General features: G+C 55.8%; 2 protein-coding genes across 2 annotated transcripts; one reads left to right on the forward strand and one right to left on the reverse strand.

Annotated features, from left to right (window-relative positions):
* Positions 1-789: 789 nt before the first annotated feature.
* LOC137366779 (galactosylceramide sulfotransferase-like) lies at positions 790-5,455 on the forward strand. Its single transcript, XM_068028415.1, has 3 exons — positions 790-917; positions 3,420-3,990; positions 4,904-5,455. Exons 1-3 carry the CDS (start codon positions 790-792, stop codon positions 5,453-5,455), a joined length of 1,251 nt encoding a protein of 416 aa, XP_067884516.1.
* A 2,009-nt stretch (positions 5,456-7,464) lies between these two features.
* Positions 7,465-20,451, reverse strand: LOC137366780 (TBC1 domain family member 10B-like). The gene is made up of 3 exons (XM_068028416.1): positions 20,266-20,451; positions 11,503-11,718; positions 7,465-8,554 (listed from the first exon to the last, which is right to left on the reverse strand). The coding sequence occupies exons 1-3, from the start codon at positions 20,449-20,451 to the stop codon at positions 8,078-8,080; spliced, it is 879 nt and encodes a 292-aa protein (XP_067884517.1). The 3' UTR covers positions 7,465-8,077.
* Between the last annotated feature and the right edge of the window lie 5,845 nt (positions 20,452-26,296).

A 26,296-nucleotide genomic window follows, 5' to 3' on the forward strand; every position in this document is an offset into this window, starting at 1 on the left:
AATAATAATTAATTATAATCACAGTCACTGACTCGACATCGGGTGTAACGTCAGTAATAATAATTAATTACAATCACCGTCACTTATTCGATTTCAGCTGTAATAATAATTATTAATCATTTTCTTTCTTTTCACTTTACTCTGTGTGTAACCCTGTGCTGTACTTACCTGTGTTTACACAATTCCATCCAACAGTGCAGCACTCCCTCAGTACTGACCCTCTGACAGTGCAGCACTCCCTCAGTACTGACCCTCCGCCAGTGCAGCACTCCCTCAGTACTGACCCTCTGACAGTGCAGCACTCCCTCAGTACTGACCCTCCGCCAGTGCAGCACTCCCTCAGTACTGACCCTCTGACAGTGCAGCACTCCCTCAGTACTGACCCTCTGACAGTGCAGCGCTCCCTCAGTACTGACCCTCTGACAGTGCAGCACTCCCTCAGTGCTGACCCTCTGACAGTGCAGCACTCCCTCAGTACTGATCCTCTGACAGTGCAGCACTCTCTCAGTACTGACCCTCTGACAGTGCAGCACTCCCTCAGTACTGATCCTCTGACAGTGCAGCGCTCCCTCAGTACTGACCCTCTGACAGTGCAGCACTCCCTCAGTACTGACCCTCCCACAGTGCAGCACTCCCTCAGTACTGACCCTCTGACTTTGCAGCACTCCCTCAGTACTGACAATGTTTCTCAGTGAACCTGGACTGTGAGAGGGTTCTGGGTACCTGAGCAAATTGTTTTTTGCTATCACTCTTACTGCCTTCGCTCTGCCTTGTGTTTCCAGAGAGACAATGTTGGTGATGGAACGCTGCCTGAGGTCTTGTCCCTGTCGGTGGAAGTTAATGCACCATGCACTGCTCCTTCTCTCGGTGTTCTTCGTCTCCATGCTCATGCTCTTTTACAGCATTTCCTCAGCCAGGTAGGTCAGCGAGTGGTCGAGTGTGTGTGGGAGAGTGTGGATGGAGGAGGGTGAAGCAACGACATAGGACGGGAGAGATAGAGGTGGGAGTGAGGCCGTAAGTGGGGAGAACAATGGAGGACGAGAGCTGGGGCGTGGGGTGGGGTGGGGTGGGGTGCCGGAGTGATAGAACTCGGAAAACTTGAAGGAGAGACCCCCTCTTTGAACAGGGTCCCCGACGGAGAGACTCCCTCTATAAACAGGGTCCCCGTCAGAGAGACTCCCTCTTTAAACAGGGTCCCCCATGGAGAAACTCCCTCTTTAAACAGGGTCCCTGAGCCTCAGGTTCTCTCTGGAGGAGTTGCAGATATAGAGCCGGCGATAGAGGCTTGGAGGAGGTTCCAGTGATAGGGAGGGGTCTCGGGGCTGGAGGAGGTTACAGAGATAGGGAGGGGTGTAGGGGCTAGAGGAGTTTCTGGAGATTGGGACGGTTTTGGGGGCTGGAGGAGGTTACAGAGATAGGGAGTGTTGTAGTAGCTGGAGGAGGTTACAGATGTAGGGAGGAGAATAGGGGCTGGAGGAGGTTACAGAGATAGGGAGGGGTGTAGGGGCTGGAGGAGGTTACAGAGATAGGGAGGGGTGTAGGGGCTGGAGGAGGTTACAGAGATAGGGAGGGGTGTAGGGGCTGGAGGAGATTACAGAGATAGGGAGGGGTGTAGGGGCTGGAGGAGATTACAGAGATAGGGAGGGGTGTCGGGGCTGGAGGAGGTTACAGAGATAGGGAGGGGTGTAGGGGCTGGAGGAGGTTACAGAGATAGGGAGGGGTGTAGGGGCTGGAGGAGGTTACAGAGATAGGGAGGGGTGTAGGGGCTGGAGGAGGTTACAGAGATAGGGAGGGGTGTAGGGGCTGGAGGAGGTTACAGAGATAGGGAGGGGTGTAGGGGCCGGAGGAGGTTACAGAGTTAGGGAGGAGTGAAGGGGCTGGAGGAGGTTACAGAGATTGGGAGGGGTATAGGGGCTGGAGGTGGTAACAGAGATAGGGAGGGGTGTAGGGGCTGGCGGAGGTTACAGAGATAGGGAGTGTTTGGGGGCTGGAGGAGGTTTCAGAGATAGGGAGGGGTGTAGGGGCTGGAGGATACAGAGATAGGGAGTGTTGTCGAGGCTGGAGGAGGTTACAGAGATCTCGGAGTGTTGTAGGGGCTGGAGGAGGTTACAGAGATAGGGAGGGGTGTAGGGGCTGGAGGAGATTACAGAGATAGGGAGGGGTGTAGGGGCTGGAGGAGGTTACAGAGATAGGGAGGGGTGTAGGGGCTGGAGGAGGTTACAGAGATAGGGAGGGGTGTAGGGGCTGGAGGAGGTTACAGAGATAGGGAGGGGTGTAGGGGCTGGAGGAGGTTACAGAGATAGGGAGGGGTGTAGGGGCCGGAGGAGGTTACAGAGTTAGGGAGGAGTGAAGGGGCTGGAGGAGGTTACAGAGATTGGGAGGGGTATAGGGGCTGGAGGTGGTTACAGAGATAGGGAGGGGTGTAGGGGCTGGCGGAGGTTACAGAGATAGGGAGTGTTTGGGGGCTGGAGGAGGTTTCAGAGATAGGGAGGGGTGTAGGGGCTGGAGGATACAGAGATAGGGAGTGTTGTCGAGGCTGGAGGAGGTTACAGAGATAGGGAGGGGTGTAGGGGCTGGAGGAGATTACAGAGATAGGGAGGGGTGTAGGCGCTGGCGGAGGTTACAGAGATAGGGAGGGGTGTAGGGGCTGGAGGAGGTTACAGAGATAGGGAGGGGTGTAGGGGCTGGAGGAGGTTACAGAGATAGGGAGGGGTGTAGGGGCTGGAGGAGGTTACAGAGATAGGGAGGGGTGAAGGGGCTGGAGGAGGTTACAGAGATTGGGAGGGGTATAGGGGCTGGAGGTGGTTACAGAGATAGGGAGGGGTGTAGGGGCTGGAGGAGGTTACAGAGATATGGAGGGGTGTAGGGGCTGGAGGAGGTTACAGAGATCGGGAGGGGTGTAGGGGCTGGAGGAGGTTACAGAGATAGGGAGGGGTGTAGGGGCTGGAGGAGGTTACAGAGATAGGGAGGGGTGTAGGGGCTGGAGGAGGTTACAGAGATAGGGAGGGGTGTCGGGGCTGGAGGAGGTTACAGAGATATGGAGGGGTGTAGGGGCTGGAGGAGGTTACAGAGATAGGGAGGGGTGTAGGGGCTGGAGGAGGTTACAGAGATAGGGAGGGGTGTAGGGGCTGGAGGAGGTTACAGAGATAGGGAGGGGTGTAGGGGCTGTAGGAGGTTACAGAGATAGGGAGGGGTGTAGGGGCTGTAGGAGGTTACAGAGATAGGGAGGGGTGTAGGGGCTGGAGGAGATTATAATGATCATGGATGTTCAGAGTGAATGGGTTTGGGTGTGTGTTTGGATTCGGGGCAGCTGGAGGTTAAAAACGAGCGGATGGCTCCGGAGGGCACAAGGTTTGGGGTATTGTCCGGGGAAGCTTTCTGGAATTACGTTGGACATTTATCCTGTTCACCTGCCCTAGTAACCCTCTCCCGAGGACCTGCTCTCGCCAAGCTAAGCCTGCCAGCCACCAAACCGCTGTTCCGTGCTCTCCTCGCTGGGACCTCATGTTCCTGAAGATGCACAAGGCGGGCAGCAGCACCGTGCTCAACATTCTCTTCCGCTACGGCGAGAAGCACCAGCTGAAGTTCGCCTTCCCGTCAGGCCGCAACGACTTCAACTACCCGGAGCCCTTCGATCGCCACGCCATCGCAGGCCACACCCCCACGGCCTGCTACAACGTCATCGCCAACCACATGCGGTTCAACGCGGCCGAGGTGAGGCAGCTGCTGCCCACCGAGAGGGTCTACTTCACCATCCTGCGGCAGCCCGCCCACCTCTTCGAGTCCAGCTTCCATTACTACGCCCCCACCATCCCCTTGACGTGGCGCATCCCGGGCCCGGACAAGATGGCCTCCTTCCTGCGTGACCCCCGGGCCTACTACAGCCCAGGGTCCTTCAACAGCCACTACCTCCGCAACCTCCAGTTCTTCGACCTGGGCTTTGACAAAGACATGAATCCCCTCGACCCAGTCCTGCAGGACATCTTTCAGGTGACTGCAAACTTGGAAGTATTGTGAACTGAGGGGAGGATAATAATAGTGTGGAGGACATAAAACAGGCTGGGGGAGTGGGCAGACAAGCGGCAGATACAGTTTAACAGAGAGAAGTGTGTGTGATACATTTTGGTGGGAAGAACTGAAAGGGTACAATTGTGGAAGAAGTGGTGCAGGAGCAGAGGGACCTGGGGGTAAATGTACACAAATCACTGAAGGTGTCAGGACAGGTTGAGAAAGTGGTTAATAAAGCCTACGGGATCCTGAGCTTTATAAATAGAGACATCGATACAAAAAGAAGGGAGTTATGTTGAACTTGTACAAGACACTCATTCGGCCTCAACTGGAGTATTGTGTCCAGTTCTGGGCACCGCACTTTAGGAAGGATGTGAAGGCGTTAGAGAGGGTGCAGGAAAGATTCACGATAATGGTTCCAGGGATGAGGGATTTCCGTTCCGTGGATAGATTGGGGAAGCTGGGATTGTTCTCCTTGGAGAAGTGGAGGTTGAGAGGAGATTTGATCGAGGTGTTCAAAATCACGAGGGGGTTCTGGACAGAGTTGATAGAGAGAAACTGTTCCCGTTGGCGGAGGGGTCGAGAACCAGAGGACACCGATTGAAGGTGATTGGTGAGAGAAGCAGAGGTGACATGAGGAAAAACATTTTTCCGCAGTGAGTGTTTAGGATCCGGAATGTACTGTCTGAGAGTGTGGTGGAGGCAGATTCAATCGAGGCTTTCAAAAGGCAATTGGAGAATTGTGTGGAGAGAAAGAATGTGCAGGGATACGGGGAGAAGGCTGGGGGAGTGGGACGAGGTGAGTTGCTCTTGCGGAGAGGCCGACACTGACAGGACGGGCCGAAGGGCCTCCTCCTCCCGTGTGGTAACCCATTCTCTGATTCTGTAATTGTAGGAGTTGGAGGGCCAGTTCGCCTTGGTGATGTTGCTGGAATACTTCGATGAGTCCCTCGTCCTCCTGAAGGACCTGCTCTGCTGGGAGCTGGAGGACGTGCTGTACTTCCCCCTCAACGCGCGGGAGGCCTCCGCCGTGGCCCCCCCGGACCCCGCCCTGGAGGCCCAGGCGCAGGCCTGGAACCAGATCGACGCCCTCCTCTACGCGCACTTCAACCGCACCTTCTGGCGCAAGGTGGAGATCTTCGGCCGCGGCCGCATGGCCTGGGAGGTGGCGGAGCTGCGCTGGCTCAACGCCCAGATGGTGGCGGCCTGCATCGAGGGCGGGGGCCCCGTGGGGGCGGCCCACGTGCGCGAGGCGGCCTTCCGGCCCTGGCAGCCGGCCGGCAAGCAGACCATCGTGGGCTACAACCGCAAGCAGGAGGTCGAGGAGCCCTACCGCGAGATCTGCAATGCCATGCTCACCCCCGAGATGCAGTACATGGGGAACATGGGCGTCAGCCTCTGGAAAATGAGGCTTTGGGCCTACTTCCGGGACCTTGTCAACTGGTAGGTCAAACCGGGCTCAGACGGGGGTTGGAGGGGGGGGGGGGTGGGGGGTTGTGCAGGGGAGGTTGTGAACCTCTAGTTGAGGTAATAGTTGCCGAGGAACAGGAGTAGGCCTCATGGGCCCTCCCTCCCCTCTCAAGCCTGTTTCCATGGCAACAGGGGACAGCCATTCGGCCCCTCAACGGATAAGGACATCAGAAACATAGTCATAACTCCATCTACCTGCCTCCCGAACCCAAATCTACCCACCTCAGGTTTGAAATGTCTCGAAGCCTCAACAGCTTGGAGAGGGAAGAGCGTTCCAGATTCCCACTCCCCTTTGTGTGAAGAAATACTTCCCGACATCGCCCCTCAACGCCCTGGCTCGAAGGTTAAGGTTCTGCCCCCTTGTTCTGGACTCCCCCACCCGAGGAAATAGTTCCTCTCTATCGACCCGATCGAATCCTTTGATCGTCCTAAACCCCTCGTTTCGGTCACCCCCCCTCAGTCTTCGATGCTCGAGGGAGTACCAGCCCAGTCTGTCCTCGGAGTTTAACCCTTTTAAGCCCCTCGTTATCATTCTGGGGGAACTGCCCTTCGTCCCCACCAAGACTGATGTGGAGTCACAAACGCACAGAAGGGGGCCATTTGGCCCTTCGAGTCCACGCTGGCCCGCTGCAGCACAATCCACTCAGTCCCGCTCGCCCGCTCGCCCCCCGGAGCCCTGCAAGTTAATTACCCTCAATGACCCATCCAGTTTCCTTTTTGAAATCATTAATCTCAGCTTCCACCTCCCTCGTGGGCAGCGAGTTCCAGATCATTACCACCCACTGTGTAAAAAAAGTTCTCCCTCACATCCCTTCACCCACCCACCCCCCACCACATCTCTTACCCAAAACCTTCAATCTGTGTCTCCCAGTCCTTGTACCATCAGTTAATGGGAACAGTTTTTCCTTGTTTAACTTCTCTAAACCTGTCAGTATCTTGTACATCTCTATTAAATCACCCCTCAATCTCCTTTGCTCTAAGGAGAACAACCCCAGCTTTTCCAACCTAACCTCGTAACTCAAATCCCCCAATCCCTGGAACCATTCTGTGTAAATCTCCGCTCTCACCTGCTAAACTGCATTTTCCGCTGACTTGCCCACTTCCCTCATCGAGAATGTCCCTTTGCAACGTTCTGCACCCGTTCTCCGGTAGCTACTGTGTCACTTAACTTGGCGGGACATTATAAACTGGCCTTGTACTCTCTGATGTCATTGAGGGTTTTCCAGGCGTTTCGAAACCGTTGAGGGGGTTAGAGAGACAGAGAAGAGTCCAGGACAAGGGGGACATGAGCTTAATTCAGGAGAGACGTTTAGGAAAGCCTTTCCTCCCACAAAAAAGCCACAGGCGTTGGTTCAATTAATCAGCTCAAATCGGAGAGCGATGTGTTTTTGCAAGACACGGGTGGTGGGGGGTAAGGAGTCCAAGATGGGTGGATGGAGTGAAGATACAGATCGGCCATCATCTGATTGAATGGAGGGACAGGCTCGAGAGGGGCTGAATGGCCTCCTCCTGTTCACGTTTGTGGGGGAGGGTGGGTGGGTGGGGATAGATATTCCAGAATGTTCTGTGTTAGGGGATAAAACAACACTATTCAATGGATCCAAGTTTACGACTTATTTGTATCCAATCACAACTTTGAGAAAACCTCCCCCGGTTTGAATAAACGTGTAAAAATTTAAACTGGCGGTCTGTTCTCGGAGCGGAATTATCCCACAATAATCACCGCACTACACAATTTTCACTGGTTCTTAGGGTCAAAGTTGAACAGAGGCCAATGAGGAACAGGGGTCCATACTCAATGAGAATCCAGGTCACCTGGAGTGCAATTGCCGCATTATACAAGTGCCATCTAATGTTCAATCAGCAAATGCAGTAAAATACACACTGGTTACGGCCTCGCTTCTGCCACTGACAGCTCAGAGGGCAAGGGTTACCCAGAGGCGAAAGGTCAGTGGCTGGCCTTTGCCCCCAAATGAAAAGAGATGGTTAATTTTAGAGCCAGTACTTTTATTGACAATTCTTCCTAAGCAAACATTTATCATGTGATAGTCAACAGCTTCACAATATGGAGGCTGCATCTTGTTGACAGTCTCCAGCCCAGGCACCAGGTCTGGCTGCTGTATGGTCAGAGTCAAGGTCAGGGGTTAGGGTTGGGAGGTCACCCTCTCCTTTGTTGCTCGACAACCAATGAAGAGTTTATTTGAAATGTAGGAAACTAGGTCACCAATTTGCAGAAAGCAAGATCCCACAAACAGCAAACAGTGCGGCACTCCCTCAGTACTGACCCTTCGACAGTGCGACACTCCCTCAGTACTGACCCTCCTACAGTGCAGCACCCCCTCAGAGGAAGACAGAGGGGTGATGAGAATTTCTGTCGGAGGAGGGAGAGCAGAGGTGGGTGATGCTCGAGGGCAGGTTAACGGGAGACCCCTCCGGTGTCCCGGGTAATCACATAAGTGCGGTTCCGCAATTTCAGGGGATCCTGAGGCGTCCCAAGTCTTTGGCATTCCCGGTGTTTGCTGGCCATCGAGTGGTTAGGACGAGGGCCTATTTCCTGCCGTCAAACCCTCGGCCCTTCCCTCTCGCTCCCGGGCCTCGCTCAGAAGTATGTGTCCACGATGAGGGGCTCAGAGTTGCGCTTGGGCCTCGGTGACTCTCCCTCATCTCCGGCCTTCGTCCCGTCCCTCCTGACCGGGACCGGGGGTGCCTTTGACCTGCGCTGGACGTAAAACGTTCGGGATCTGGCTGCAGGCTGGTTCCGAGGCCTTTGCCCCTCCGTCTCCCTCCTCCTCCTCCTCCGCTCCTCTTCCTCCTCCTCCTCCTTCTTCCCGGACGGTGGACGGCCGGGAGGCGGGGCCTCGCACACCACAATCGTCGGCATTCCCGGCCCCGTCGCCAAGTCCTCCTCCCGCCGTGCCGTGGGATTTCGGCAGCGCCAATGCTCGTGGACCTCCCGCGCCCCGAACAGCCGGCGCCTGGGCGGGTTCCGGAGATCACCGCGTGCCTTCCGCCATTTCTTCAGCTGCCTGGCGCCTTCCCGCTCGATGTCTCTCTGTGAAATGGCCAATTCACTGATCTGTAGACAGAGAGAGAGAGACAATGAATACAGGGAGAGAATTCACTCCCTCCACCACCGACGCACAGTGGCAGCAGTGTGTACCATCTACAAGATGCACTGCAGCAATGCACCAAGGCTCCTTCGACAGCACCTTCCAAACCCGCGACCTCTACCAACTAGAAGGACAAGGGCAGCAAATACATGGGAACACCACCACCTGCAAGTTCCCCTCCAAGTCACACACCATCCTGACTTGGAACTATATCTCTGTTCCTTCACTGTCGCTGGGTCAAAATCCTGGAACTCCCTTCCTAACAGCACTGTGGGTATACCTACCCCACATGGACTGCAGCGGTTCAAGAAGGCAGCTCAGCACCACCTTCTCAAGGGCAATTAGGGATGGGCAATAAATGCTGGCCTGGCCAGTGACGCCCACATCCCAGGAAAGATTAAAATAAGTATACAAGACAACGTGTGCACCAGACTGAGAGAGACAGACAGAGAGTGAGAGAGAGAGAGCGAGGGAGGGCATAGGAACATAGGAGCAGGAGTAGGCCATTCAGCCCATCGAGCCTACCCCGCCATTCAATATGATCATGACTGATCATCCACTTCAATACCTTTTTCCCTACACTATCCTCATATCCCCTTTATATCATTTGTATTCAGAAATCTCTGCTTTAAACATACTCAATGACTGAGCTTCCACAGCCCTCTGGAGTAGAGAATTCCAAAGATTCACAATCCTGAGTAAAGAAATTTCTCCGCATCTCTGTCCTGAGTGGCTTCCCCCTTATTTTGAAATTGTGTCCCCTGGTTCTAGACTCCCCAACCAGGAGAAACATCTTATCTGCATCTACCCTGTCTATCGCTTTCAGTATTTTGTAGGTTTCAATGAGATCACCTCTCATTCTTCGAAACTCGAGAGAATATAGGGCCAGTTTCCCCAATATCTCTCCATAGGACAGTCCCGTCATTCCGGCAACAAGTCTGGTGAACCTTCGTTGCACTCCCTCAATGACAATAATATCCTTCCTAAGGTAAGGGGACCAAAGCTGCACACAGTATTCCAGGTGCGGTCTAACCAAGGTTCTATATAATTGAAGCAAGACTTCACTCCTCCTGTACTCAAATCCTCTTGTGATAAAGACTAACATAACATTAGCCTTCCGAATTGCTTGCTGCACCTGCATGCTAGCTTTCAGTGACTTATTGACAAGGACACCCAGGTCCCTTTGTGTATCTACACTTTCTAATCTCTTACCATTTAAGAAATACTCTGCACATCTGTTCCGCCTACCAAAGTGGATAACCTCACACTTATCCACATTATATTCCATCTGCCACGTTCCTGCCCACTCACTAAGTCTGTCCAAATCCCCTTGAAGCCGCAGAGAGGGGCCGACGGAGAGAGACAGATGGAGAGAGAGAAAGACAGAGAGGGGAGAGAGAGGGAGAGGGACAGAGGGGGGAGGGGGAGAGGGGCACACACACACAGAGGGGTGAAAGAGAGAGAGTCAGAAAGACAAAGTGTGTGTACAAGACCGTGTGTCCTCGCTGTGGTACACACACACACACACACATAGAGGGTGTGTATACAGGACCATGTGCTCTCACTGTGGTACACACACACACATAGAGGGTGTGTATAGAGGACCATGTGCTCTCACTGTGGTACACACACACACATAGAGGGTGTGTATACAGGACCATGTGCTCTCACTGTGGTACACACACACACACACATAGAGGGTGTGTATACAGGACCATGTGCTCTCACTGTGGTACACACACACACATAGAGGGTGTGTATACAGGACCATGTGCTCTCACTGTGGTACACACACACACATAGAGGGTGTGTATACAGGACCATGTGCTCTCACTGTGGTACACACACACACATAGAGGGTGTGTATAGAGGACCATGTGCTCTCACTGTGGTACACACACACACACACACATAGAGGGTGTGTATACAGGACCATGTGCTCTCACTGTGGTACACACACACACATAGAGGGTGTGTATACAGGACCATGTGCTCTCACTGTGGTACACACACACACACACATAGAGGGTGTGTATACAGGACCATGTGCTCTCACTGTGGTACACACACACACATAGAGGGTGTGTATAGAGGACCATGTGCTCTCACTGTGGTACACACACACACACACATAGAGGGTGTGTATACAGGACCATGTGCTCTCACTGTGGTACACACACACACATAGAGGGTGTGTATACAGGACCATGTGCTCTCACTGTGGTACACACACACACATAGAGGGTGTGTATAGAGGACCATGTGCTCTCACTGTGGTACACACACACATACACATAGAGGGTGTGTATAGAGGACCATGTGCTCTCACTGTGGTACACACACACACATAGAGGGTGTGTATAGAGGACCATGTGCTCTCACTGTGGTACACACACACACATAGAGGGTGTGTATACAGGACCATGTGCTCTCACTGTGGTACACACACACACACACACACACACATAGAGGGTGTGTACAGAGGACCATGTGCTCTCACTGTGGTACACACACACACATAGAGGGTGTGTATACAGGACCATGTGCTCTCACTGTGGTACACACACACACATAGAGGGTGTGTATACAGGACCATGTGCTCTCACTGTGGTACACACACACACACACACACATAGAGGGTGTGTATACAGGACCATGTGCTCTCACTGTGGTACACACACACACATAGAGGGTGTGTATACAGGACCATGTGCTCTCACTGTGGTACACACACACACACACACACATAGAGGGTGTGTATACAGGACCATGTGCTCTCACTGTGGTACACACACACACATAGAGGGTGTGTATACAGGACCATGTGCTCTCACTGTGGTACACACACACACACACTATAACTTTCGGTGTAACACATTCCCGCAGTTTGCAGCATCCCAGCTCTCCCACTTACCTCATGGATGATAACGTTCTCCTGCAGGAATCTGGGTGGGATGTTCCTTAGCTTTTCCAGAGTCTCAACCAACCCCTGACAGTCCTTCAGCTTTTCCGAGGATCCCAGGCTGATTTTGAGGAGGACAAGAGCCACGCGGAAAATCACCTTCACTCCTGGAATACAACAGGGCTCGGAGTTGATATTCACAGCACAGGTCACAGAAAGTGGCTCAGTCTCTCTCCATTACCCCTCCGGCTGTCTCTCTCTCTCTCTCTCTCTGGCAACTCCCACTCTCCTCCCTCTCTTTCTCTGGGACTCCTACCCTCTCTCTGTCGGTCTCTGTCTCCTCCCTCTACGTGACGTTCTCTCACTCTCTCTCTCCCCGTCTCCTCCCTCACTCTCTCTCCCCCTTTTCATTCTCTTACTCTCCCTCCTTGTCTCATTCTCTCTCTCTCTCTCTCTGTGACGTTCCCTCACTCTCTCCTCCCTCTCAATCTCACTTCCTGTCTCCACCCTGTCTCCCCATCTCATTCATTTTTTATTTATTTTTTATTTAGAGATACAGCACTGAAACAGGCCCTTCGGCCCACCGAGTCTGCGCTGACCATCAACCACCCATTTATACTAATCCTACATTAATCCCATATTCCTACCACATCCCCACCATCCCTCAATTCTCCCACCACCTATCTATACTAGGGACAATTTATAATGGCCAATTTACCTATCAACCTGCAAGTCTTTGGCTGTGGGAGGAAACCGGAGCACCCGGAGGAAACCCACGCGGACACAGGGAGAACTTGCAAACTCCGTACAGGCAGTACCCAGAATCGAACCCGGGTCCCTGGAGCTGTGAGGCTGCGGTGCTAACCACTGCGCCACTGTGCTGCCCCGTCTCGCTCCCTCGCTCTCGCTCCTCGTGTTGTTCTCTTGCTCTCTCTCCCCGTCTCATTATCTCACGCTCTCTCCGAGTCTCGTTCTCTCGCTCTCTCTCTCCCCGTTTCGTTCTCTCGCGTTCTCTCTCCCCGTCTCGTTCTCTCGCTCTCTCTCCCCATCTCATTCACTCACTCTCTCTCTCTCCTAGTCTTGTTCTCTCAAGCTCTCTCCCCATCTCGTTCTCGCTCTCTCTCACTCTCCCCGTCTTGTTCTCTCATACTCTCTCCTTGTCTCGTTCACCCGCTCTCTCTCTCCCCGTCTCGTTCTCTCACGCTCTCTCTCCCCGTCTCGTTCTCTCGCGTTCCCACTCCCCGTCTCGTTCTCTCGCGCTCTCTCCTAGTCTTGTTCTCTCAAGCTCTCTCTCCCCATCTCATGCTTTCGCTCTCTCTCTCTCTCTCCCAATCTTGTTCTCTCACTCTCTCTCTCTCCCCGTCTCGTTCTCTCATATTCTCTCCGTCTCGTTCTCTCGCGCTCTCTCCCCATCTCATTCTTTCTCTCCCAGTCTCATTCTCGCGCTCACTCTCTCGCTCTCTCTCCCCCCATCTCATTCTCTCTCGCTCTCTCCCTCCCCGTCTCGTTCTCTCACTCTCTCTCTCCTTGTCTCGTTCTCTCGTGCTCTCTCTCTCCCCGTCTCATTCTCTCGCTCTCTCTCTCTCCCCCCGTCTCATTCTCTCGCGCTCTCTCTCTCCCCGTCTCATTCTCTCGCGCTCTCTCTCTCTCCCAGTCACGTTCTCTCGCGTTCTCTCCCAGTCTCGTTCTCTCGCTCTCTCTCTCTCCCCCCGTCTCATTCACTCACTCTCTCACTCTCCCCGTCTTGTTCTCTCATACTCTCTCCTTGTCTCGTTCACCCGCTCTCTCTCTCCCCGTCTCGTTCTCTCACGCTCTCTCTCCCCGTCTCGTTCTCTCACGCTCCCTCTCCCCGTCTCGTTCTCTCACGCTCCCTCTCCCCGTCTCGTTCTCTCGCGCTCTCTCCTAGTCTTGTTCTCTCAAGCTCTCTCTCCCCATCTCATGCTTTCGCTCTCTCTCTCTCTCTCCCAATCTTGTTCTCTCACTCTCTCTCTCTCCCCGTCTCGTTCTCTCACGCTTTTTCACTCCCCGTCTCGTTCTCTCGCGCTCTCTCCCCATCTCATTCTTTCTCTCCCAGTCTCATTCTCGCGCTCACTCTCTCGCTCTCTCTCCCCCCATCTCATTCTCTCACTCTCTCTCTCTCCTAGTCTTGTTCTCTCAAGCTCTCTCCCCATCTCGTTCTCGCTCTCTCTCACTCTCCCCGTCTTGTTCTCTCATACTCTCTCCTTGTCTCGTTCACCCGCTCTCTCTCTCCCCGTCTCGTTCTCTCACGCTCTCTCTCCCCGTCTCGTTCTCTCGCGTTCCCTCTCCCCGTCTCGTTCTCTCGCTCTCTCTCTCCTTGTCTCGTTCTCTCGCGCTCTCTCTCTCCCCGTCTCATTCTCTCGCTCTCTCTCTCTCCCCGTCTCATTCTCTCGCGCTCTCTCTCTCCCCGTCTCATTCTCTCGCGCTCTCTCTCTCTCCCAGTCACGTTCTCTCGCGTTCTCTCCCAGTCTCGTTCTCTCACGCTCTCTCTCTCCCAGTCTCGTTCTCTCACGCTCTCTCTCTCCCAGTCTCGTTCTCTCACGCTCTCTCTCTCCCAGTCTCGTTCTCTCACGCTCTCTCCCAGTCTCATTCTCACGCTTTCTCACTCCCCGTCTCATTCTCTCGCGCTCTCTAACTCCCCGTCTCATTCTCTCGCGCTCTCTCCCCGCCTCATTCTTTCTCTCCCAGTCTCGTTCTCGCGCTCTCTCTCTCCCCCCATCTCATTCTCTCGCGCTCTCTCCCAGTCACGTTCTCTCGCGCTCTCTCCCAGTCACGTTCTCTCGCGCTCTCTCCCCGTCACGTTCTCTCGCGCTCTCTCCCCGTGTCGTTCTCTCGCGCTCTCTCCCCGTGTCGTTCTCTCGCGCTCTCTCTCCCAGTCTCGTTCTCTCATGCTCCCTCTCCCCGTTTCGTTCTCTCCCGTTCTCTTCCCGTCTCGTTCACTCACGCTCTCTCTCTCTCCGTCCCGTTCACTCACGCTCTCTCTCTCCCCGTCCCGTTCACTCACGCTCTCTCTCTCCCCGTCCCGTTCACTCACGCTCTCTCTCTCCCCGTCCCGTTCACTCACGCTCTCTCTCACCCCGTCCCGTTCACTCACGCTCTCTCTCACCCCGTCCCGTTCACTCACGCTCTCTCTCACCCCGTCCCGTTCACTCACGCTCTCTCTCTCTCCCCGTCCCGTTCACTCACGCTCTCTCTCTCTCCCCGTCTCGTTCTCTCACGTTCTCTCCCCCAGTCTCGTTCTCTCTCTCTCTCCCTCTCCCCGTCTTGTTCTCTCGCTCCCTCTCTCTCCCCGTCTCATTCTCTCACGCTCTCTCCCCGTCCCGTTCTCTCCCTCGCTCTCTCTCCCCGTCTTGTTCTCTCACGTTCTCTCCCCTAGTCTCGTTCTCTCTCTCGCTCCCTCTCCCCGTCTCGTTCTCTCTCTCTCTCCCCGTGTCATTCTCACACGCTCTCTCTCTCCCTGTCTAATTCTCTCGCGCTCTCTCCCCGTGTCGTTCTCTCGCACTCTCTCTCCCAGTCTCGTTCTCTCTCGTGCTCCCTCTCCCCGTCCCGTTCTCTCGCTCTCTCTCTCTCCCCGTCCCGTTCTCTCGCTCTCTCTCTCTCCCCGTCCCGTTCTCTCGCTCTCTCTCTCTCCCCGTCCCGTTCTCTCGCTCTCTCTCTCTCCCCGTCCCGTTCTCTCGCTCTCTCTCTCTCCCCGTCCCGTTCTCTCGCTCTCTCTCTCTCCCCGTCCCGTTCTCTCGCTCTCTCTCTCTCCCCGTCCCGTTCACTCACGCTCTCTCTCTCCCCGTCCCGTTCACTCACGCTCTCTCTCTCCCCGTCCCGTTCTCAAGCTCTCTCTCTCTCCCAGTCTCGTTCTCTTGCTCCCTCTCTCCTCGTCTCATTCTCTCATGCTCTCCCAGTCTCGTTCTCTCGCGCTCTCTCCCCGTCTCGTTCTCTCCCTCGCTCTCGCTCCCTCTCTCTCCTCGTCTCGTTCTCTCACGCTCTCCCAGTCTCGTTCTCTCGTGCTCTCACCCAGTCTCGTTCTCTCGCTCGCTTCCTCCCAGTCTCGTTCTCTAAAGCTCTCTCCCCATCTCGCTCACTCACGCTCTCTTTTTCACCGTCCTGTTCTCTCGCTCTCTCTCTCCCCCTCTCTCCCCATCTCGTTCTCTCTCTCCCCATCTCGTTCTCACGCTCTCTCCCCGTCTCGTTCTCTCACGCTCTCTCTCCCAGTCTCGTTCTCTCTCTCACTCCCAGTCTCATTCTCTCACGCTTTCTCACTCCCCGTCTCATTCTCTCGCGCTCTGTCCCCGCCTCATTCTTTCTCTCTCTTGCTCTATCTTCTCGTCTCGTTCTCTCGCTCTCTCTCCCCGTCTCGTTCTCTCGCTCTCTCTCTCCCCGTCTCGTTCTCTCGCTCTCTCTCTCTCGCCGTCTCAATCTCTCACGCTCTCTCCCAGTCACGTTCTCTCGCGCTCTTTCCCAGACTCGTTCTCTCGCGCTCTCTCTCTCTCCCCGTCTCTTTCTCTCTCGCTCTCTCTCCCCGTCTTGTTCTCTCGCTCTCTCGCTCCCCGTCTCGTTCTCTCGCTCCCTCTCCCAGTCTCGTTCTCTCGCTCTCTCTCCCAGTCTCGTTCTCTCGCTCTCTCTCCCAGTCTCGTTCTCTCGCTCGCTCCCACCTAGTCTCGTTCTCTCGTTCGCTCCCTCCCAGTCTCGTTCTCTCGTGCTCCCTCTCCCCGTTTCGTTCGCTCGCGTTCTCTCTTCCCGTCTCGCTCTCTCCCTCCTAGTCTCGTTCTCTCAAGCTCTCTCCCCATCCCGTTCACTCATGCTCTCTCTCTCCCCGTCCCGTTCACTCACGCTCTCTCTCTCCCCGTCCCGTTTACTCACGCTCTCTCTCTCCCCGTCCCGTTTACTCACGCTCTCTCTCTCCCCGTCCCGTTTACTCACGCTCTCTCTCTCCCCGTCCCGTTCAGTCACGTTCTCTCGCGCTCTTTCCCAGACTCATTCTCTCGCGCTCTTTCCCAGACTCATTCTCTCGCGCTCTTTCCCAGACTCATTCTCTCGCGCTCTTTCCCAGACTCATTCTCTCGCGCTCTTTCCCAGACTCATTCTCTCGCGCTCTTTCCCAGACTCATTCTCTCGCGCTCTTTCCCAGACTCATTCTCTCGCGCTCTCTCTCTCTCTCCCCGTCTCTATCTCTCTCTCTCTCGCTCTCCCCGTCTTGTTCTCTCGCGCTCTCTCCCCCCATCTCGTTCTCACGCTCTCCCAGTCTCGTTCTCTCTCCCCATCTCTTTCTCTCACGCTCTCTCTCTCCCCGACTTGTTCTCTCGCTCTCTCTCCCAGTCTCGTGCTCTCGCTCTCTCTCCCAGTCTCGTGCTCTCGCTCTCGCTCCCAGTCTCGTTCTCTCGTGCTCCCTCTCCCCGTTTCGTTCGCTCGCGTTCTCTCTTCCCGTCTCGCTCTCTCCCTCCTAGTCTCGTTCTCTCAAGCTCTCTCCCCATCCCGTTCACTCATGCTCTCTCTCTCCCCGTCCCGTTCACTCACGCTCTCTCTCTCCCCGTCCCGTTCACTCATGCTCTCTCTCTCCCCGTCCCGTTTACTCACGCTCTCTCTCTCCCCGTCCCGTTTACTCACGCTCTCTCTCCCCCCGTCCCTCTCGCCGTCACAATCTCTCACGCTCTTTCCCAGTCACATTCTCTCGCGCTCTTTCCCAGACTCATTCTCTCGCGCTCTCTCTCTCTCTCCCTGTCTCTTTCTCTCTCTCTCTCGCTCTCCCCGTCTTGTTCTCTCGCGCTCTCTCCCCCCATCTCGTTCTCACGCTCTCCCAGTCTCGTTCTCTCTCCCCATCTCTTTCTCTCACGCTCTCTCGCTCCCCGTCCCGTTCACTCACGCTCTCTCTCCCCCCGTCCCTCTCGCCGTCACAATCTCTCACGCTCTCTCCCAGTCACATTCTCTCGCGCTCTTTCCCAGACTCATTCTCTCGCGCTCTCTCTCTCTCTCCGCGTCTCTTTCTCTCTCTCTCTCTCCCCGACTTGTTCTCTCGCTCTCTCTCCCCGTCTCGTTCTCTCGCTCCCCGTCTTGTTCTCTCGCTCTCTCTCCCAGTCTCGTTCTCTCGCTCGCTCCCTCCCAGTCTCGTTCGCTCCCTCCCAGTCTCGCTCTCTCCCTCCTAGTCTCGTTCTCTCAAGCTCTCTCCCCGTCCCGTTCACTCATGCTCTCTCTCTCCCCGTCCCGTTTACTCACGCTCTCTCTCTCCCCGTCCCGTTTACTCACGCTCTCTCTCTCCCCGTCCCGTTCACTCACGCTCTCTCTTCCCCCGTCCCGTTCTCTCGCTCTCTCTCTCCCCCTCTCTCTTCATCTCGTTCGCTCACGCTCGCCCTGTCTCGTTCTCGCGCGCTCTCTCCCTGTCTCGTTCTCTCGCTCTCTCTCTCCCAGTCTCGTTCTCGCGCTCTCTCTCTCCCAGTCTCGTTCTCGCGCTCTCTCTCTCCCAGTCTCGTTCTCGCGCTCTCTCTCTCCCAGTCTCGTTCTCGCGCTCTCTCTCTCCCAGTCTCGTTCTTGCGCTCTCTCTCTCCCAGTCTCGTTCTTGCGCTCTCTCTCTCCCAGTCTCGTTCTCTCGCTCCCTCTCTCCTCGTCTCATTCTCTCGCGCTCTCCCTGTCTCATTCTCTCGCGCTCTCCCTGTCTCATTCTCTCGCGCTCTCCCTGTCTCATTCTCTCGCGCTCTCCCTGTCTCATTCTCTCGCGCGCTCTCCCTGTCTCATTCTCTCGCGCGCTCTCCCTGTCTCATTCTCTCGCGCGCTCTCCCTGTCTCATTCTCTCGCGCGCTCTCCCTGTCTCATTCTCTCGCGCGCTCTCTCCTCGTCTCGTTCTCTCACGCTCTCCCTGTCTCATTCTCTCGCGCTCTCTCCCCGTCTCGTGCTCTCGCTCCCAGTCTCGTTCTCTCGCTCGCTCCCTCCCAGTCTCGTTCTCTCGTGCTCCCTCTCCCCGTTTCGTTCGCTCGCGTTATATCTTCCCGTCTCGCTCTCTCCCTCCTAGTCTCGTTCTCTCAAGCTCTCTCCCCAACCCGTTCACTCATGCTCTCTCTCTCCCCGTCCCGTTTACTCACGCTCGCTCTCTCCCCGTCCCGTTCACTCACGCTCTCTCCCCCCCCCGTCCCGTTCTCTCGCTCTCTCTCTCTCCGTATCGCTCTCGTGCTCTCTCTCTCTCGCCGTATTGTTCTCTTGTGCTCTCTCTCCCCATCTTGTTCTCTCGCGCTCTCTCCCCGTCTCGTTCTCTCGCTCTCTCTCTTCCCTCTCATTCTCTCTCGCTCTGTCTCTCCCCATCTTGTTCTCTCACACTCTCTCCCCATCTCGTTCTCTCGCGCTCTCTACCTGTCACATTTATTCTCTCCCAGTCTCGTTGTCTCGTTCTCTCTCCCCGTCTCGTTCTCTCGCTCTCTCTCTCCCCGTCTCGTTCTCTCTCGCTCTCTCTCTCCCCGTCTCATTCTCTCACGCTCGCTCTCTCCCCGTCTCATTCTCTCACGCTCACTCTCTCCCCGTCTCATTCTCTCGCTCTCTCTCCCCCCGTCTCGTTCTCTCTCGCTCTCTCTCCCTATCTCGTTCTCATGGTCTCTCTCTCTCCCCGTCTTCTTCTCTCGCTCTCTCTCTCCCAGTCTCGTTCTCGCGCTCGCTCTCCCCATCTCGTTCTCTTGCTCCCCGTCTCGTTCTCTCGCTCTCTCACTCCCCGTCGCGTTCTCTCTCTCTCTCTCTTCGTCGCGTTCTCTCACTCTCTCTCTCTCCCCGTCGCGTTCTCTCACTCTCTCTCTCTCCCCGTCGCGTTCTCTCACTCTCTCTCTCTCCCCGTCGCGTTCTCTCTCGCGCTCTCTCACTGCCCGTCTCGTTCTCTCGATCGCTCTCCCCATCTCGTTCTCTTGCTCCCCGTCTCGTTCTCTCGCTCTCACTCCCTGTCTCGTTCTCTCGCTCTCCCCGTCGCGTTCTCTCACTCCCCGTCTCTCTCCCCGTCGCGTTCTCTCACTCTCTCTCCCCGTTGCGTTCTCTCTCGCTCTCTCTCTCCCCGTCGCGTTCTCTCTCGCTCTCTCTCTCCCCGTCGCGTTCTCTTGCTCCCCGTCTCGTTCTCTCGCTCTCACTCCCCGTCTCGTTCTCTCCCTCTCCCCGTCGCGTTCTCTCACTCCCCGTCTCGTTCTCTCTCGCTCTCTCTCTCCGTCGCGTTCTCTCTCGCTCTCTCTCTCCCCGTTGCGTTCTCTCTCGCTCTCTCTCCCCGTCGCGTTCTCTCTCGCTCTCTCTCTCTCCCCGTCTCGTTCTCTCTCGCGCTCTCTCTCTCTCTCTCTCTCTCCCCGTTGCGTTCTCTCTCACTCTCTCTCTCCCCGTCGCGTTCTCTCACGCTCTCTCTCTCCCGTCTCGTTCTCTCACGCTCTCTCTCTCCCGTCTCGTTCTCTCACGCTCTCTCTCTCTCTCTCCCCGTCTTGTTCTCTCTCGCACTCTCTCTCCCAGTCTCGTTCTCTCTCGCACTCTCTCTCCCCGTCTCGTTCTCTCTCGCACTCTCTCTCCCCGTCTCGTTCTCTCTCGCACTCTCTCTCCCCGTCTCGTACACTCGCTCTCTCTCCCCCCGTCTCGTTCTCTCTCGCTCTGTCTCTCTCCCCCCCCGTCTCATTCTCTCTCCCCGTCTCATTCTCTCGCTCTCTCTCTCTCCCCCCGTCTCGTTCTCTCTCGCTCTGTCTCTCTCCCCCCCCCCCCCGTCTCGTTCTCTCTCCCCGTCTCATTCTCTCGCTCTCTCTCTCTCCCCCCGTCTCGTTCTCTCACGCTCTCCCAGTCTGGTCCTCTCACGCTCTCTGGCTTCCTGTCTCGTTCTCTCGCTCTCTCTCTCTCCGTCTCATTCTCGCATGCTCTCCCCGTCTCGTTCTCTTGCGACCTCTCGCTCCCCGTCTCGTTTCTTCGCTCTCTCTCTTCCATCTCTCCCCAGCTTGTTCTCTCGCTCTCTCTCCCCATCTCGTTCTCTCGCGCTCTCTACCTGTCTCATTTTTTCTCTCCCAGTCACGTTCACGCGCTCTCTCTCTCCCTGTCTCGTTCTCTCTCTCCCCGTCTCATTCTCTCTCGCTCTCTCCCCGTCTCGTTCCATCGCTCTCTCTCTCCCCGTCTCGTTCTCTCTCTCCCCATCTTGTTCTCTCTCGCTCTCCCTCACTCCCCGTCTCGTTCTCTCGCGCTCTCTACCGGTCTCATTTATTCTCTTCCAGTCTCGTTCACGCGCTCTCTCTCTCCCTGTCTCGTTCTCTCTCTCTCCATCTCATTCTCTTTCGCTCTCTCCCCGTCTCGTTCCATCGCTCTCTCTCTCCTCGTCTCGTTCTCGTGCTCTCTCTCCCCATCTTGTTCTCTCTCCCCCCATCTCGTTCTCTTGCTCCCCGTCTCATTCACTCGCGCTCGCTCCTCGTCTCGTTCTCTCAAGCTCTCTCCCCATCTCGTTCACTCACGCTCTCTCTCTCCCCGTCCCGTTCACTCACGCTCTCTCCCTGTCTTGTCCTCTCTCGCTCTCCCTCTCTCCCCATCTTGTTCTCTCGCTCTCTCACTCCCCATCTGGTTTGAGCGCTCTCTCTCTCCCCGTTTCATTCTCTCACGCTCTCTCACTCTCCCCGTCTCACTCTCTCTCCCCCCATCTTGTTCTCTCGCTCTATCACTCCCCATCTCGTTCTCTCGCTATCTCTCTCCCCGTCTCGTTCTCCCTCACTCCCTCTCTCCCCGTCTCGTTCTCCCTCACTCCCTCTCTCTCCGTCTCGTTCTCTCGCTCTCTCTCTCTCCGTCTCGTTCTCTCTCGCTCGCTCTCTCCCCGTCTCGTTCTCTCTCGCTCGCTCTCTCCCCGTCCCGTACTCTCGCACTTCTCACCCAGTCTCGTTCTCTCACGCTCTCTCTCTCCACGTATCGTTCTCTTGCTCTCACTCCCCGTATCGTTCTCTCGCTCTCACTCCCCGTATCGTTCTCTCGCTCTCCCTGTATCGTTCTCTCACGCTCTCTCTCCCCGTCGCGTTCTCTCACGCTCTCTCTCTCTCCCCGTCCCGTACTCTCGCACTTCTCACCCAGTCTCGTTCTCTCACGCTCTCTCTCTCCACCTATTGTTCTCTCGCTCTCACTCCCCGTATCGTTCTCTCGCTCTCCCTGTATCGTTCTCTCGTGCTCTCTCGCTCTCGCCGTATTGTTCTCTCACGCTCTTTCTCTCCGCATCCCGTACTCTCGCACTTCTCACCCAGTCTCGTTCTCTCACGCTCTCTCTCTCCACGTATCGTTCTCTCACGCTCTCTCTCTCCACGTATCGTTCTCTCACGCTCTCTCCACGTATCGTTCTCTCACGCTCTCTCCACGTATCGTTCTCTCACGCTCTCTCTCTCCCTGTATCATTCTCTTGCTCTCTCTCTCCCTCCCCGTATCGTTCTCTCGCGCTCTCTCCCCCCCGTCCCGTTCTCTCACTCTCTCTCTCTCCGTATCGTTCTCTCGTGCTCTCTCTCTCTCGCCGTATTGTTCTCTTGCGCTCTCTCTCCCCATCTTGTTCTCTCGCGCTCTCTCCCCGTCTCGTTCTCTCGCTCTCTCTCTTCCCTCTCATTCTCTCTCGCTCTGTCTCTCCCCATCTTGTTCTCTCGCACTCTCTCCCCATCTCGTTCTCTCGCGCTCTCTCCCCATCTCGTTCTCTCGTTCTCTCTCCCCATCTCGTTCTCTCGTTCTCTCTCCCCATCTCGTTCTCTCCCAGTCTCATTCTCTCGTGCTCTCTCTCTCCTTGTCTCGTTCTCTCTCCCCGTCTCGTTCTCTCGCTCTCTCTCTCCCCGTCTCGTTCTCTCTCGCTCTCTCTCCCCATCTCATTCTCTCACGCTCGCTCTCTCCCCATCTCGTTCTCTCGCTCTCTCTCTCTCCGTCTCGTTCTCTCTCGCTCTCTCTCTCTCCGTCTCGTTCTCTCTCGCTCTCTCTCTCTCCGTCTCGTTCTCTCTCGCTCTCTCTCCCCATCTCATTTTCTCACGCTCTCTCTCTCCCCGTCCCGTACTCTCGCTCTCTCTCTCCCCGTCCCGTACTCTCGCTCTCTCTCTCCCCGTCCCGTACTCTCGCGCTCTCTACCTGTCTCATTTATTCTCTCCCAGTCTCGTTCTCTCGTGCTCTCTCTCTCCTTGTCTCGTTCTCTCTCCCCGTCTCGTTCTCTCGCTCTCTCTCTCCCCGTCTCGTTCTCTCGCTCTCTCTCTCTCCGTCTCGTTCTCTCGCTCTCTCTCTCTCCGTCTCGTTCTCTCGCTCTCTCTCTCTCCGTCTCGTTCTCTCGCTCTCTCTCTCTCCGTCTCGTTCTCTCTCGCTCTCTCTCTCTCCGTCTCGTTCTCTCTCGCTCTCTCTCCCCATCTCATTCTCTCACGCTCTCTCTCTCCCCGTCCCGTACTCTCGCTCTCTCTCTCCCCATCTCGTTCTCTCGCGCTCTCTACCTGTCTCATTTATTCTCTCCCAGTCTCGTTCTCTCGTGCTCTCTCTCTCGTCTCGTTCTCTCTCCCCGTCTCGTTCGCTCGCTCTCTCTCTCCCCGTCTCGTTCTCTCACGCTCTCTCTCTGTCTCGTTCTCTCTCGCTCTCTCTCCCCATCTTGTTCTCACACTCTCTCTCTCCCCGTCCCGTACTCTTGCTCTCTCTCTCCCTGTCTCGTTCTCTCGCTCTCTCTCTCCCCGTCCCGTACTCTCGCTCTCTCTCACCCAGTCTCGTTCTCTCACGCTCTCTCTCTTCACGTATCGTTCTCTCGCTCTCTCTCTCCCCGTATCGTTCTCTCGCTCTCTCTCTCCCCGTATCGTTCTCTCGCTCTCTCTCTCTCTCGCCGTATTGTTCTCTCGCGCTCTCTCTCCCCATCTTGTTCTCTCGCGCTCTCTCCCCGTCTCGTTATATCTCTCCCAGTCTCGTTCACGCGCTCTCTCTCTCCCCGTCTCGTTCTCTCGCTCTCTCTCTCCCCGTATCGTTCTCTCGCTCTCTCTCGCCGTATTGTTCTCTCGCGCTCTCTCCCCGTCTCGTTATATCTCTCCCAGTCTCGTTCACGTGCTCTCTCTCTCCCCGTCTCGTTCTCTCGCTCTCTCTCTTCCCTCTCATTCTCTCTCGCTCTGTCTCTCCCCTCTCATTCTCTCTCGCTCTGTCTCTCCCCATCTTGTTCTCTCGCTCTCTCTCCCTGTCTCATTCTCTCTCGCTCTCTCCCCGTCTCGTTATCGTGCTCTCTCTCCCCATCTTGTTCTCTCTCCCCCCATCTCGTTCTCTTGCTCCCCGTCTCATTCTCTCGCAATCTCTCTCTCCCCGTCTCGTTCTCGCACTCTCTCTCTCCCCCAGTCTCGTTCTCATGCTCTCTCTCTCCCCATTTCGTTGTCTCGCGTTCTCTCTCTCCGTCTCATTCTCTCGCTCTCTCTCCCCGTCTCGTTCACTCGCGCTCTCTCCTCGTCTCGTTCACTCGCGCTCTCTCTCTCCCCGTCCTGTTCACTCACGCTCTCTCTCTCCCTGTCCCGTTCTCTCGCTCTCCCTCACTCCCCGTCTCATTCTCTCTCCCCCCATCTTGTTCTCTCGCTCTCTCACTCCCCATCTGGTTTGAGCGCTCTCTCTCTCCCCGTCTCATTCTCTCGCTATCTCTCTCCCCATCTCGTTCTCTCTCGCTCTCTCTCTCCCCGTCTCGCTCCCTCTCTCCCCGTCTCGTTCTCTCTCTCCCCGTCTCTCAGAGTCTCGTTCTCTCGTGTTCTCTCTCTCCGTCTCGTTCTCTCGCTCTCTCTACCCGTCTCGTTCTCTCACGCTCTCTCTCTCCCCGTCGCGTTCTCTCACGCTCTCTCTCCCTGTCACGTTCTCTTGTGCTCGCTCTCTCCCCGTCTCGTTCTCTCTCGCTCGCTCTCGCACTCTCTCTCTGTCTCATTCCCTCACTCTCTCTCCCCGTCTCGTTCTTTCTCTCTCTCTCTCTCCCCGTCTCGTTCTCTCTCTCTCTCTCTCTCTCGCTCCCCGTCTCGCTCCCTCTCTCCCCGTCTCGTTCTCTCTCTCCCCGTCTCTCAGAGTCTCGTTCTCTCGTGTTCTCTCTCTCCGTCTCGTTCTCTCGCTCTCTCTACCCGTCTCGTTCTCTCACGCTCTCTCTCTCCCTGTCACGTTCTCTTGTGCTCGCTCTCTCCCCGTCTCGTTCTCTCTCGCTCGCTCTCGCACTCTCTCTCTCTGTCTCATTCCCTCACTCTCGCTCCCCGTCTCGTTCTCTCTCTCTCTCTCTCTCTCTCTCGCTCCCCGTCTCGTTCTTTCTCTCTCTCTCTCTCTCTCTCTCTCGCTCCCCGTCTCGTTCTTTCTCTCTCTCTCTCTCTCTCTCTCTCGCTCCCCGTCTCGTTCTTTCTCTCTCTCTCTCTCTCTCTCTCGCTCCCCGTCTCGTTCTTTCTCTCTCTCTCTCTCGCTCCCCGTCTCGTTCTTTCTCTCTCTCTCTCTCGCTCCCCGTCTCGTTCTTTCTCTCTCTCTCTCTCGCTCCCCGTCTCGTTCTTTCTCTCTCTCTCTCTCTCTCTCGCTCCCCGTCTCGTTCTTTCTCTCTCTCTCTCTCTCTCGCTCCCCGTCTCGTTCTTTCTCTCTCTCTCTCTCTCTCGCTCCCCGTCTCGTTCTTTCTCTCTCTCTCTCTCTCTCTCTCGCTCCCCGTCTCGTTCTTTCTCTCTCTCTCTCTCTCTCTCTCGCTCCCCGTCTCGTTCTTTCTCTCTCTCTCTCTCTCTCGCTCCCCGTCTCGTTCTTTCTCTCTCTCTCTCTCTCTCTCTCTCTCTCTCTCTCGCTCCCCGTCTCGTTCTTTCTCTCTCTCTCTCTCTCTCTCGCTCCCCGTCTCGTTCTTTCTCTCTCTCTCTCTCTCTCTCTCTCCCCGTCTCGTTCTTTCTCTCTCTCTCTCTCTCTCTCTCTCTCGCTCCCCGTCTCGTTCTTTCTCTCTCTCTCTCTCTCTCTCTCTCTCGCTCCCCGTCTCGTTCTTTCTCTCTCTCTCTCTCTCTCTCTCGCTCCCCGTCTCGTTCTTTCTCTCTCTCTCTCTCTCTTCTCTCTCTCTCGCTCCCTGTCTCGTTCTTTCTCTCTCTCTCTCTCGCTCCCCGTCTCGTTCTTTCTCTCTCTCTCTCTCGCTCCCCGTCTCGTTCTTTCTCTCTCTCTCTCTCTCTCTCTCTCTCTCTCGCTCCCCCGTCTCGTTCTTCTCTCTCTCTCTCTCTCTCTCTCTCGCTCCCCGTCTCGTCTTTCTCTCTCTCTCTCTCTCTCTCTCGCTCCCCGTCTCGTTCTTTCTCTCTCTCTCTCTCTCTCTCTCGCTCCCCGTCTCGTTCTTTCTCTCTCTCTCTCTCTCTCTCTCGCTCCCCGTCTCGTTCTTTCTCTCTCTCTCTCTCTCTCTCTCGCTCCCCGTCTCGTTCTTTCTCTCTCTCTCTCTCTCTCTCTCGCTCCCCGTCTCGTTCTTTCTCTCTCTCTCTCTCTCTCTCTCTCGCTCCCCGTCTCGTTCTTTCTCTCTCTCTCTCTCTCTCTCGCTCCCCGTCTCGTTCTTTCTCTCTCTCTCTCTCTCTCTCTCTCTCGCTCCCCGTCTCGTTCTCTCTCTCTCTCTCTCTCTCTCGCTCCCCGTCTCGTTCTTTCTCTCTCTCTCTCTCTCTCTCTCTCGCTCCCCGTCTCGTTCTTTCTCTCTCTCTCTCTCTCTCTCTCTCTCGCTCCCCGTCTCGTTCTTTCTCTCTCTCTCTCTCTCTCTCTCCTCTCGCTCCCCGTCTCGTTCTTTCTCTCTCTCTCTCTCTCTCTCTCTCGCTCCCCGTCTCGTTCTTTCTCTCTCTCTCTCTCTCTCTCTCTCGCTCCCCCGTCTCGTTCTTTCTCTCTCTCTCTCTCTCTCTCTCTCTCTCTC

Source organism: Heterodontus francisci, unplaced genomic scaffold (assembly GCF_036365525.1).
Source record: "Heterodontus francisci isolate sHetFra1 unplaced genomic scaffold, sHetFra1.hap1 HAP1_SCAFFOLD_1556, whole genome shotgun sequence".
Taxonomy (NCBI): Eukaryota; Metazoa; Chordata; class Chondrichthyes; order Heterodontiformes; family Heterodontidae; genus Heterodontus; species Heterodontus francisci.